General features: G+C 42.6%; 1 protein-coding gene across 7 annotated transcripts in view; it reads right to left on the reverse strand.

Moving 5' to 3' along the window:
• The window catches only part of LUC7L (LUC7 like), a 36,135-nt gene extending 23,185 nt beyond the window's left edge, over positions 1 to 12,950 (reverse strand). For 2 of the 7 annotated variants that reach the window (XM_038419078.2, XM_038419079.2), the window contains exons 1-3: positions 12,548 to 12,950; positions 11,160 to 11,230; positions 9,984 to 10,078 (exon numbers count right to left, since the gene is read on the reverse strand). In XM_038419078.2, the coding sequence (XP_038275006.2) occupies positions 9,984 to 10,078; positions 11,160 to 11,230; positions 12,548 to 12,822 (441 nt within the window). In that variant the 5' untranslated portion in view covers positions 12,823 to 12,950. The other 5 variants (XM_038419086.2, XM_038419087.2, XM_038419082.2 and 2 more) reach the window with 5 other exon arrangements.
• Positions 12,951 to 13,333: the final 383 nt, after the last annotated feature.

The raw sequence follows: 13,333 nt of genomic DNA on the forward strand, positions 1-13,333 counted from the left end.
GTTGCCTTGACATTTGGTGTGCCTCATGGGGTTGCCAGGTGGGTTTAATGATCCAAATTTGAGATTCTTTCAGCAAAGAGTTCCCAAGGTATATCCCTCCTGAAATAAAAAACACTAGCTTTTCTTAAATTGACAGATTCTACCAACTTTCTTTGAGCAAATCTAGGGATCAAAACAGGGTTCCAAGTGTGGTCACATGGTCTGATTAGCTGGACTTTTAACCCCCCAGGTAGCGCGTGGGACCCACCAACACAAATGTGCAGACAGTGTGCTTTAAGAGGTTTGCTAGCCAGTCACAACTCATAGGACCTGCACAGCTCAAGAGGACATATTACAGCCATAAAATCTGAGCAATACTGAGGCACTGTAAATTCAAATCCAACTCTGGGCAAAAAATCTGAAAAAACAAAAAAAAAAAGTAGGTGTATTGCTACAATACGCTCCTGTCAAAGGACTTGCAGGGGGAGAAGGAATATGAATATAGCAGAAAATTCAGAAGGTGCTCAAATTATGTTTGAAAAGATGATAGATTAGACATGTGAAAGGAGAGAAGAGACAGAAGTGGGTGGCAGGGGAATTGGGAGGGGCAGGGGCATTGGTCATGCCCACATTCTCCCCTATGGGGGTGTCTGAGCCCCTCTCTGTGCACCCCATTCGTGCCATGATCTGGGGGCCCTTGCCTCTCTTGGGGATGTCTGAGACCCCCTTCGGTTCCCCCCCCTTGTGAGCCAGCACCCGGGGCAGTCCTGCCCTTCTGGGTGGGGAGCTAAGAATTAGCATGTTAGGAACATACACAAGAATACACTACATGCTGAAACTGGGGCGAGGAGTTGAGAACAGGCATGCTTGATGTATATCACCGGCTCTTATGCACTAGGGAGGAGGTGACGAGAACACTCACTGACATGAATGGGGCAGATCACACATCTCAAAGTTCTATTTTTTCAGGATGTATTCAACTCCATGGGGTGTTCTCATTCTGCTGAGACCATCACATTGAGAAGAACTGAGCCAAGATTATACTACGGGGGGTTCTGGACACAGCAAAGCACTTGCTGATGATTAATTTCATACAATTATAGCAGAGAAAACTTCTCTTTTAAAGGACGATTTTTTAAATGCTCTAAAATCTGCATGTTTACCTTGAAATTTGCTGTGCTTCATGGGGGGATGATCCAAATTTGCGATCATTTAAGCAAGAGGTTTCTAAAGCAACACTTTCAAATTCTACCAAATTTTTTTTATACACACCTGGTTTCTAAAAAGTTGATGGCTTATTAGGATGGAAAGAGAAAGTTGAAATAGAAATGATGGCAGGATTGGAGGCAGTGATAAGAGAGACAGTCTTTTCTCACATGCTTAAAGTTGCTGTAACTACCATCGAACTGTCAAATTTTGGGGACACAGACCATGTTTGACATTTCCCTCACCAGCTCTCTTAACAAGAAAGTCCAGGACCTTCAGGGTAGCATTCTTTAAAATGCTTTCACTTTCTCAGGTTGAGAGTTCTGGAGGGTGACAACAAAGGAACTGGAGGAAGTCAGACAGAACTGCAGGATCTCAAAGCACGGATGAGATGGTGATGTTTGGAAGAGGGATTCAGGTTTATTAGGAACTGGGGAACCTTTTGGGAAAGGAGACACCTATACAGGAAGTAAGGGCTCCACCTAAACCAAAATAGAACCAAATTGCGGACATGTAAAATTAAAAAGGACATAGAAGAGTTTTTAAACTAAGAGCTGGGGAAAAGCCAACAGTTGCAGAACAGCACAAGGTTCATACAGAGACATCTCTTAGGGGAAAAAGAAAAGGAGGACTTGTGGCACCTTAGAGACTAACAAACTTACTTGAGCAACTTAGGCTTGAATAAAGACTGGGAGTGGATGGGTCATTACACAAAGTAAAGCTATTTCCCCATGTTTATTCCCCCTCCCCCCCGCTGTTCCTCAGACATTCTTGTCAACTGCTGGAAATGGCCCACCTTGATTATCACTACAAAAGCCGACCCTCCCCCCCTTGCGGGTAACAGCTCACCTTACCTGATCGCTCTCGTTATAGTGTGTATGGTAACACCCATTGTTTCATATTCTCTGTGTATATAAATCTCCTTACTGTATTTTCCACTGAATGCATCCAACGAAGTGAGCTGTAGCTCACGAAAACTTAAATAAATTTGTTAGTCTCTAAGGTACCACAAGTCCTCCTTTTCTTTTTGCGGATACAGACTAAGACAGCTGCTACTCTGAAACATCCCTTAGGGGAAGATTTATAAATGGGGATACTCTATATCCTAGTAAAGAGGAGAGGATAGAAACTGATAAAGTACAGGTAGGAACTGAAAAGAAAGTTAAATTAAAAAGAGGCCCATTCAATTACATCAGATGAAGGCAGACAATTAAACATTGGCAAATTTAATAAATGCTTGTTTACAAATGCCAGAAGTTCAAATACTAAGATGGGTAAACTTGAGTGCCTGGTATTAGATGAAGAATAATAGGCATCACAGAAATGTGGTAGAACAATAATAATCAACAGGGCATGGTAATACCAGGGTATAAAACATATAGGAATGAGATAGTATGTCATGCTGTTGGGGGAGTGGCACTACATGTGAAAGAAAACGAAGAGTCAAATATAATAAAAATCTTAAATGAACCAAACCATACCACAGAATCTATATGGACAGAAATTCCATGCTTGAACAACAGGAGTATAACTGTAGGAATATACTACCAACCATGTGGCCAGGATGGTGATGGGGATTGTGAAATCCTCAGGGAGATTAGAGAAGCCATAAAATCATAAAATAGTAATGGGTGATTCAACTCTCTCCATATCGACTGATAACATTTCACCTCAGGACAGGATGCAGAGATAAAATTTCTAAACACCAGAAAGGACTGCTTCTTGGAGAGCTAGTCCTGGACCCAAAGGGGACAGGCAATTCTTGATATAGTCTTAAATAGCGCACAGGATCTAATCCAAGAGGTGAAGATAGCTGAATTGCTTGGCAATAGAGACCATAATGTAATTAAATTTAAAATACTTGTGCAGAGAAAAAAGAAACCCACTACAGTAGCATTTAACTTCAAAAAGGGGAATACACAAAGATGAGGAAGCTATTCAAATGAAATTAAAAGGAACATTCACAAGAGTGACATGCCCGCAAGCTGCATGGAAACTATTTATAAACACCATAATAGAGGCTCAAACTAAACATATACCCCAAGTTAAAAACAAAAACAGACGACCAAAAAACCACCACTTCCAGACCTCATCTGCTGAGGCCCAATGACCTTCACCTGGATCTCCCTGCACCCAGAACCCCACACCAAGCCAACCGCAGCCCAATTGCCCCACACCTGTATCCCCCCAACACTAAAGCCCCTCCATACTTGGATTCTGCCAGGCTGAGCCTGCTTGACCCACACCTGGATCGGGGGGGGAGGGAAGGGGGAGTCGGGGGAGCAGGGCTGAGCATGCATGCATGCAAGACTCTGTCCCTCTTGCTTGCTGTGGAGCCACACAGATGTGCCAATATGCCTAGTAAGGAATCTATTTTTCAAAAAACATTTCCTGAATCTGTATTATTACAGACATATTTGCTGACAAGTATGTTGAAATAAATTAACAAAATAATTGAAAATTGTGTGATTATATGGTGTTATTTTGACAAATAAAATATGCCAAATTTTAAAATAGCATGTGCAGACTTTTCAATATTTTGGTGCAAAATTTCCCCAGGAGTAGGTAGGAGTCAGTCCTTCAAACACAACAGATGTTTCTCTGTGGTTACAAATTCATAACACCCTAACACCCATTCAAAACAAGAATATCCAGAATTCTGGAAGTTACTCCTTGTTACAATTTGGGCCACTGACCTTGTTCTCATGGAACAGGTGATCAGTGGACAAAGGTCCCCTCCTCAAGGTCCAGTTTTTGCCTAACCAGAGGGGGGTACCTTTGCATATACCTTTGCATAGATCTTCCCCTAGAAAACTTTAAAAGTTCATTCTTGTCTGGCACATTGTTTCAACTAGTCCTTTGAAGCTCATAGCTCTTCCCAGAGTCTACATTAGTCACATCTCCCTGCCTGAAACATTACATACAATAATATACAAACATTTGCATTTATATTACAACTCTTAAGATACTTATACTTAATTCAAATAAGGTATACCCATGACACTGCAAAAGTTGCCCTATCTGTCATAAGTACCAAAACAGCCTTGTTACAGCTGCTCCTACTGATACTACTATAAAATTGTGGTCTATGAGTGGTATAATCTAAAGATTAAATACTGAACCTTTCCTCTGTTAGCAGCAAGCATGCCAGCTCCAGCCCATACTATAAAAGACAAGACTATAAATAATAACTGCATTTAAGCAGTGTAGCTTGATTACAGCAATATAAAATGACTGATTTTATAATACTTTAATATTTACCATCAGAAAGCAAGTCCCTCTAAGCTGTGCGCGTGCACCTAAACCCTGCGCACAATGAAACCCCGCGCACACAAAAAATGAAATGCTACATTGGAGCCAGGCCATAATATCATTTATGGGCGACTTTTGACATTGTTCGCCTGCCATCTATCAACACAGCCAGATTCTACTAGTTGGCGGGGGAGGGGGAAGGAGGGCAATGAATCATACCCCTCCCCGCCACCATTTTGAACATGGAACATTGATCACGTTGGGACCCACACATCTCCTTGTAGTCTGTTCATTTGGCAGTGTACAAACTCAAGTATGTGCAAATAAGTCAAAATGCCTGGCCGTAGTTGCTAAGGAACTGCAAAGATTTCCCAGAAATGAACAAAATGTTAGTGCCGTTTTTGTGGCTGAAATCTTTCAAAGGCATTGGATGTCATACATTTACTTGTGATGTTTTACCATTTTCCCGCTTTTTTTGCCACAGATGCATGGAAATGATTGGATCTATGAACAAACTTCCGGTATCTGATCTGAATGATCTCCCGTTTGCCCTTTTGTCAAGTCATGCTGTTAAGCGCATTGAAATAGTCGCCATATAATAAAAGTATTGATTTTAAATAAACCAATCTGGTAAAAAAATCAATCCCAAAATGTCACTGTCTAGAGGTCTAAAGCATAAAAAAACAGCAACTTCATTTAAATCTGGATGGCTGGATGAGACTATAGAGACGGTTATACGAAAGTCACAGTGTAATGTTTGTTAAACTTCGTGAAATATTCACATATGATGAGGACAACAGAGTCATTTGTGTACACTGTCAAGATGCCAGAGCTTCAAGTGAATTTAAACAGGAAGAATGTGGAACGATGTATGGAAGTTGGATTTCTTAAAGCATCATCTGTCAAGTAAGTATCATATAGATGGTGTAATAAGACAGAAACAAAAACCCGTCCTTAGGGAGTGGGTTGCTGAGCATGATTCTTGAAAGTCCAGGTGAAAAGCAGAGAAGGCAAATTAACCTTGAACGCAAGAGCTCAAACCCAGAAGAAATCAAGGTACTTATTGACAGTGTGTTGTTGGCTATTAAAATGAACAGCGCAATGTTTCCTGTTCAGGATACTAATGACCATATGGAAAAGTATGTGCGCATACCAGCGAGCTGGAGAATAAAAATTATGCTTTTGAATTTCTTGAAAATATCAACTGCATTGTCCAAAATGACCTCATGCATGAAATAGCATCGGCAATGTTTCATACTCTAGCTGTTGATGAAAGCACTGATCTATCCATTAACAGATACTTGATACTCTACTTTAAAAATATTTCCATACATTCTGCAGACTATAAAACTTCGTTTGGTGGACTATTATGATTGCAAGAATGTGATGCTGTTTCAATAGTGTCTGCAATCAAAGAGTTTTATAAAAAACACCAACTTGATCTGATGAAAATGGTGATGTTCACATCTGATGGTGCCTCTGTGATGTTGGGCAAACTCAATGGTGGCTCACCTGAAACATGATATTCCACACTTAGGGGATTTCTGATGCATGGAAATAGATCAAGCTGATAAGAGACATCGAAACCTTAATGAGGACTGTCTACACAGTGTTCTATCGGTCATCCATGAGAAAATACAAATTTCAGGAAATAGCGGATGCTTCTGAATGCGAGTCAGTGGCTTTCAGGCCACTCAGTGAAGTGCGCTGGTTATCTAGGTACTTTGCACTGAGAGCTATTATTTGCAACTATAATCCTCTTCTGGAATATTTTGAGCAAGACAAAGATACTGATCCAGTTTCTAAATACTGCCACAAAAAGCTGAAAGCCATGGAATACCAAACAACATTAGAAGTTTTGAATGATGTTTTGTCGGAGTTGGCTTCATTATCCAGGCTGCTCCAGAAACGGGGCCTTACACCTCTTGAAGCATTTCACCTTGCCCGAGGTAAACTGAACAAGATCAGAAGACAGTATCTTGGAGCTTCAGTCTTATGGAGTGACAAAGTTAAGGCTCTCTTAGATATGAGCTCTCAAGAAAATAATGAAATTGATACCAGTTCCACAATAACTTTCATAAACATCTTGTGTGCACATCTGGCAGACAGGTTTCCAGAGGATGAAGTCCACGAGTGGTCTGCTTTTGATTGTGCAGCAATAGTGAAGCGTGACTTCAATTTTGGAATTCATCAAGTTAAATCCCTATGTTCAAAATACAAAGACTTTCTTGCTAAAGAGAGTGTTATAGTCAGTCAGTCCAATAACTTCAAGTTTGCAGTAGCCAAAAGAATCAAAAGCCAATTGGTTTTAAGTTTCCCAGATATGGTGACATTTGCTCACCAGAACAAACAGTTGCAGGATCTTGCAAAGTTGATGGATATTGGAGGAACATTCCTAGCATCAAGTGCAGACTGTGAGCATGGCTTTAGCTTAATGAACACTCTAAAAAATAAACTACGGAATCATTTACAAGTAGATCATTTGGACATGCTGATGTGTATTAAGAGTTACCAGCTGGATGGAGGACTGATAGATCTGGACAGTGTTTATATTGAATGGGCAAATGAAAAAGATCGCAGGGAAAAACAGTAAGGTTAGTTTAGCAGATTTTGACATTTCGACCAATAAGGAAATTAAAATTCATTTGTAATTACATATCTTATTCTTGGCTGATAATCATTTATTGATATTTTTTAGGAAAAATTTTAAATTTAAAACACAAACTCTTGTCTTTCTTTTTTTTTTACTTTTGTCTCCATCTGAAAACCCATATAAACTTACATAAAGGCATACTTATTAAATTGTCCTTATTATGTTTATCAAAATCTTTTCAGACATGTATATAGAATGAAAGTTGAAAGTGGACACCAAAGGGCAGAAGCTATATGTGCTTGATATATGCTTGCGATTGTCTATAAAAAAGATCATAAAGCGTAATGCTTAAAACTAACTTCTGCTTCATGAAGAATGGTTAAATTTCCTTTTTCTAAGTATTTAAAAATGACATTTATAAAATAAAGTTTAGAGTAGCAACCATGTTAGTCTGTATCTACAAGATGTACAGGAGTACTTGTGGCACCTTAGAGACTAACAAATTTATTCCACAAGTACTCCTTTTTATTTATAAAATAACATGGTGTAAAACAATCATCATCCAAAACTGCAAATTAAAACTTTTTAAACGTATCAGCATTTTACTCACTTGGGCACATTTGCCCCATGGCGCACAAATTTGAACTCTGCTTCAAAAATTTGCACAGAAGAAATTTTTTGCTCACAAGGCCTGTCAAAAATTACAGGGAACATTGAAGGCTACAGAAAAATTCAAGAATTTGAATTCATCTCAGCATGCAGCAGTCTAGTTCTCATGTGTCGATGACAGAAGACATGCTTCATTTTCTTTTGAAAGAATATCCCAGTTTACCGTAACTCAGCAATCTGTCTGGTGGTATCCATTTTCCATAAGTAATTTTTTTCATCTTTACTCAGCCACCCTAAATTAGGATACTTTTAATTACATAAAATCTTGTCAGCACCATCAAAATCCTACATCCTCTTTTTGCTCCTATAGAATGCATTTGAACTGAACACTCAAGATGAGCCAGATTTTTCCCAGAAAGGGAGGTAGAAACTAGAAAAGCAGGGAGGTGCAATTGGTTTCCTTCCTTCATCTGCAGATTAAACAAAATGTGCTCTGACACACTTTAACATGCTACTTAGCCAAACCAGTCCTAAGAACTGAATTACAGTGAACTACAAATTGCCATTAATACTTGAATATATTCCCCATCAAAAGAAAGTTGTTCCCTGGGGAATCCATCAGGACAGGGCCACATGCAGTAGGACTGGAGACTGGAAAGCTGGGGAGTTGAATTATTAAATCAGATCAAAGAGAAACAAGGTTGTTTAAAACCATCTCCGAGTTCCAAAAAAGAGCCTTGATCCAACCTGCTGAGGACAGAGGGTGGGCTGGAAGGGGCAGTGGCAATGTCCCATTTAAGATTCAAACATTGCAAAGTCAGAAGGGACCATTGTGATCATTTAGTCTGACCTCCTCTATAACAGAGACCAGAGAACTGTCCCATAATAATTCCTACAGCAGATCTTTTAGAAAAAAAAATCCAGTCTTGATTTAAAAATTATCAGTGATAGAAAATCCACCATGACTCTTGGTAAATCGTTTCAATGGTAAATTACTCTTGCTCTTAAAAATTATGCCTTATTTCCAGTTTGAATTTGTCTAGCTTCAACTTCCACAGCCACTAGATCATGTTAGACTTTTCTCTGTTAGACTGAAAAGATCATCATCAAATATTCACTCCTTCTGTAGATACTTATAGACTGTGATTGTCACCTTTTAACCTTCTCTTTGTTAAACTTAATAGATTGAGCCCTTTGAGCCTATCACTATAAAGCATAATTTCTAATCTTTTAGTCAGTCTCATGGCTCTTTTCTGAACCCTCTCTAGTTTATCAACATGTTTCTTGGATTTGTGGACACCAGAACTGGATGCAATATTCCAGCAGTGGTCGCACCAGTGCCAAACACAGGAGTAAAAATCGCCTCTCTATTACTACTTGAGATACATAAAGCTGGAGTATCCACACATCTCATTAGCCCTTTTGGCTGCACCCTAGGAGCTGGTGTTCTGCTGATTATCCACTATGACACTCAAATCTTTTTCAAATCCTGCTCCTCAGAATCCCTCATCCTACAGTCCCCAGATGGCCTACATACTTTCTTCCTAGATGGGTACACTTATATTTAGCAATATGAAAAACACATTGTTTGCTTGCACCAAGCTTACCAAGAAATCCAGATAGGGCAATCTGGATTTCTTGGTAAGCTTGGTGCAAGCAAACAATGTGTTTAATAGCACAGGTTCAAGAACCAATCCGTGTGGGATCCCAGTAGAAATTCACCTGTTCAGCGATGATTCCCCAATTACAATTACATTTTGAGACCTATCAGTTAGCCAGATTTTAACCCATTTAAAGTTTGGCGTGTTAATTTTATATCTTTCTATATTTTTAATCAAAATATGTGATACCAAGTCAAATGCCTCACAGAAGTGAAGTATATTACATGAACACTAATACCTTTATCAACCAAACTTGCAAATCTCATTAAAAAGGATAACACGTTTGTTTGAAATTATCTATTTTTCATAAATCCATGTTGACTGACATTATATTATCCTCTTTTAATTCTTGATTAATAAAGTCCCATATCGACATTAGAAAGTTTCAAGTATGTCAAACTGACAAGACTGTTCTATTTTAGCACCAGATACGGGATTACTAAAATCCCTCACTTCTGACCACTTCCACATAATTCTACAGGCAGATTTTTTCAACAGCAACATGTGCCACAGATGGTCATATTGAAATTCATGCACTAGGTACATTCAGAATTTGCAGAGATTGTCTGATCTTTCCTAATTGGCATCTCCTAAAATGTATATATGGCACAGGGATGTGATCTGAACAACTTCCATTGCCTTTTATTTCACCATATCTTACAACTACCAAGACAGACACTTACTGTTCCTGCCAGGATATCATGAGGGCAGCAGTCCAGGAGATGGCTCTTGCAGACACGATCATCTGTAAACTTCACCCTTTGCCTGGTTTCATCTCCTGAAATTCATGTGTTGGTTTAAATAAGAAAGCATTAGAATGCTGATAAAGCATGATGGTGCTGGTATGATCATTTCGCCTCAATATGTAGATTAAAAATACTTCATGTTCCTGTTCCCCAAGATTGTTTGAAAAAGCTTAGAGGAGAATAAGGTATTCTGGAACTTTTATAATTGGCAACTGAAATATGAACGTTGCATTTAGATGACCAGTACACCACATATTAAATATGGTGCTGGAAAGCCAGAGAGCGCCCATGGCCTGTTACCAATGCAAAGAGACAGCCTAGCCAGGGAAAAAAGACAACCCGGCTGATAGCCATGACAATTTTTTTTATTTTCCTCTTTTAAATATACAAAGGATAGGGGCAGGAGATACTGAAACCCATGCTATCAGAGGGCCATGAATCACAAAACAGGGCTATGCCTGGCAATTTCTACAGGCAACTGCTATTTATTAATCCAATAAGATAATGCTTCAGTTCTATTGGTTTGGACAGCCAAATATGCAGTGTGCTTTCCAAGGCCATGTGAGGAATGAAGTTTTTTACGTTTCGGCCTGGAACACAAAACATGTACTTCCCACCCCACCTTCCCACCCTCAGAAAACATTTTACACTTGGGAGCCACTTAAACAAGACAATATCAGAAAAGCAAAAAAAAAGAAACAAAGTTAGTCAATACACACTGCGAGCTCCAACACATACTATACCCTTCTGCATTCTTCAAGACCTCAGCTGCAGAATTTTATGCCCACTGTTGAAAAGTTTTAAAGGAAAAGTTTTCTTGCCCATACCTGCAGTAAGGAAGTCAGGGGAATGATACATAAAAGTAAAGGCAAAGTGGCAATGGTATGTGACAATTTTATAGCTAATCTGTGTATATGACACAGGTATGTGTAATACTAAAGTATGAATATAGTTTAGGATTTGCAAAGCATCCAGGATTAATGTAGTGTCTATTGAAAATGTTTTTTCTCTCTCTTTCTTTCTTTCTTTCTAAGCTACACTCTTAAAATTACTTGTGAAAAAAAGCAAACACTTTTTTTGTTATAACAGCTTTAAAAATTGGTTGTGACTCACGGCTCGATGAACATGAGGCTTTTCTGCAACTCCCTTGCAGATTGATGTAGGCAGGCAAAGATACACTGAACCTTTATAAATAAAATAGAGGGGCCACAATTGTTCAGTTTGTATGAAATAAAAATATGGGAAGCAATTCAAAAGCAACTCAATACACAAGAAAGAAAAAGCACTTATTCACTTACGAAAAAAAGTGCAAAGAACCAGGACAGCCCTGCTAATGTGCCAGAATGAGTTTAAATATTCAGTAGCTCAGTAGAAAAGAAAATACAAACCATAACAGGAAAATAGTTTTGCATAGGATGCAACATTCCTGTCCTTGGCAACTGGTATGAGCTTCAGTTTCTACATACAAACCTACCTAACATGCTTCTGTGTGTAAAGCACTGACTGAAGGACAGAGCTTTTCCTCTGAGCTTATGGCTGGAAAGTCTCTCCAAATAAATATATATTAAATCAGGAAAGTTTGACTTCCAGCTCACCTTGCAATGCAATAGCAGAAGCACTCAAGGCTGTTTTAGGGGAGGCTTAGATTGTCTGTTACAGAACCGCACACTAAGCACGTATCCTCTGCTGAGGTTTCCAAAGAGTCCCAAGAGAAAAAGGCTGCACAGGCTAGACCTAGGCTACTCTGATTAATTACTATACAAGAAAAGGCTCCACATAAGGAGTCGGCCAAATCCCACATGTGGGCACTCAAGCTGACACAAACAGAGTCAAGTGTCAAACAGGCACTGGAGTCCTGAACCGAGTTGTTCAAAGGTGAGCTGCAGACGCCCTGGTGAGACACCCCCTATTTGAAGCGGGGCCTGGGCAGTCAGTGAGCCCCCCTCCCCCCGGGATAGGTACTGAAACAATCAGACTCTGATAAGTCTGACTCATGCAGACGTTTCCAGCAGCTGCCGAGGGCTCTACACAGATAGTGACAGGCTGGGGGAGCATCAGCAAAGCTCAGGTGCTGGATACGGAGCCTCCACAGCTGGGGGCAGCAAGAGAAGCGGGCTCTGCCCCAGCTCGGGAGACAGCAGGGCAAGGGAGAGGGGCTCAGACCCCGGCGCCAGGGCCCCCGCTGGGACGGAAGCGAGCAAAGAAGCGAAGATCAGTCCTGGGAACCAGACTCGGGCCCAGGAGCCAGGGCCCCGGCGGGGGAGAAGGGGGCGGGCTCAGCCCAGGAGGCAGAGCTCGAGGGGACGGTCGGGCCCCGGATCTGTCCCCCACGACGGGCGCTGACCCTTCCCCGGCTGGAGCGGCCCCGCGCCCCCGGGGTCAGGCCCCGCTCAGAGTCCTCGCTGGCGCCTGCCCGGGCCCGGGCCCGGGCCCAGCGCGGCCGGTGCCGGCCCCCAGCCAGGCCGCGGCGCTTCCGGCAGGCCCCGCCCGCCCCTACTCACCGTCCCGGGCCGTGCCCATGAGCTGGTCCAGCAGCGCCCGCATCTGGGCCTGGGCCGACATGGCGGGAGGCAGGCAGCGCGCGGCTCCTCGCAGCGGGGACAGAGCGGGCGAGGGCCGCAAGCAACAGCTCCGGCGCCGAGTCCGGCCGCAACAGCCGCAGGCGCGGGGCACGCTGGGCGGAAACAGCCCCGCCCCCGCGCGGCATTCTGGGAGATGTAGTCCTGCCCCGAGCCGGGCTGCTAGAGACCCCGGTGCCCTGGCCCATCACCCCCATGGGCCTTCCCCCCACTGACCCGCCAGGGCCGGGGCTGAGGATGCTGGGGGCTCCCCAGAGCCCCAGTAGTGCCCTTAACGCTAGGGGCTTCTTATTCCAACCCCATGTGTCTCTACAGAATGGAGCCTCCTGGGGGGTGAACGGGGGGTAGAGGAGACACACGGGGTGAGAAGGGAGGGCCCCGGGGGGGGGGTAGAGGAGACACACGGGGTGAGAAGGAAGGGCCCCGGGGGGGGGGTTACAGGAGACACACGGGGTGAGAAGGGAGGGCCCCGGGGGGGGGGGTTACAGGAGACACACGGGGTGAGAATGGAGGGCCCCGGGGGGGGGGGGTTACAGGAGACACACGGGGTGAGAATGGAGGGCCCCGGGGGGGGGGGTAGAGGAGACACACGGGGTGAGAATGGAGGGCCCCGGGGGGGGGGAGAGGAGACACACAGGGTGAGAATGGAGGGCCCCGGGGGGGGGGGTAGAGGAGACACACGGGGTGAGAATGGAGGGCCCCGGGGGG

The sequence above is a fragment of the Dermochelys coriacea genome, chromosome 10 (genome assembly GCF_009764565.3).
Source record: "Dermochelys coriacea isolate rDerCor1 chromosome 10, rDerCor1.pri.v4, whole genome shotgun sequence".
NCBI classification, from domain to species: Eukaryota; Metazoa; Chordata; order Testudines; family Dermochelyidae; genus Dermochelys; species Dermochelys coriacea.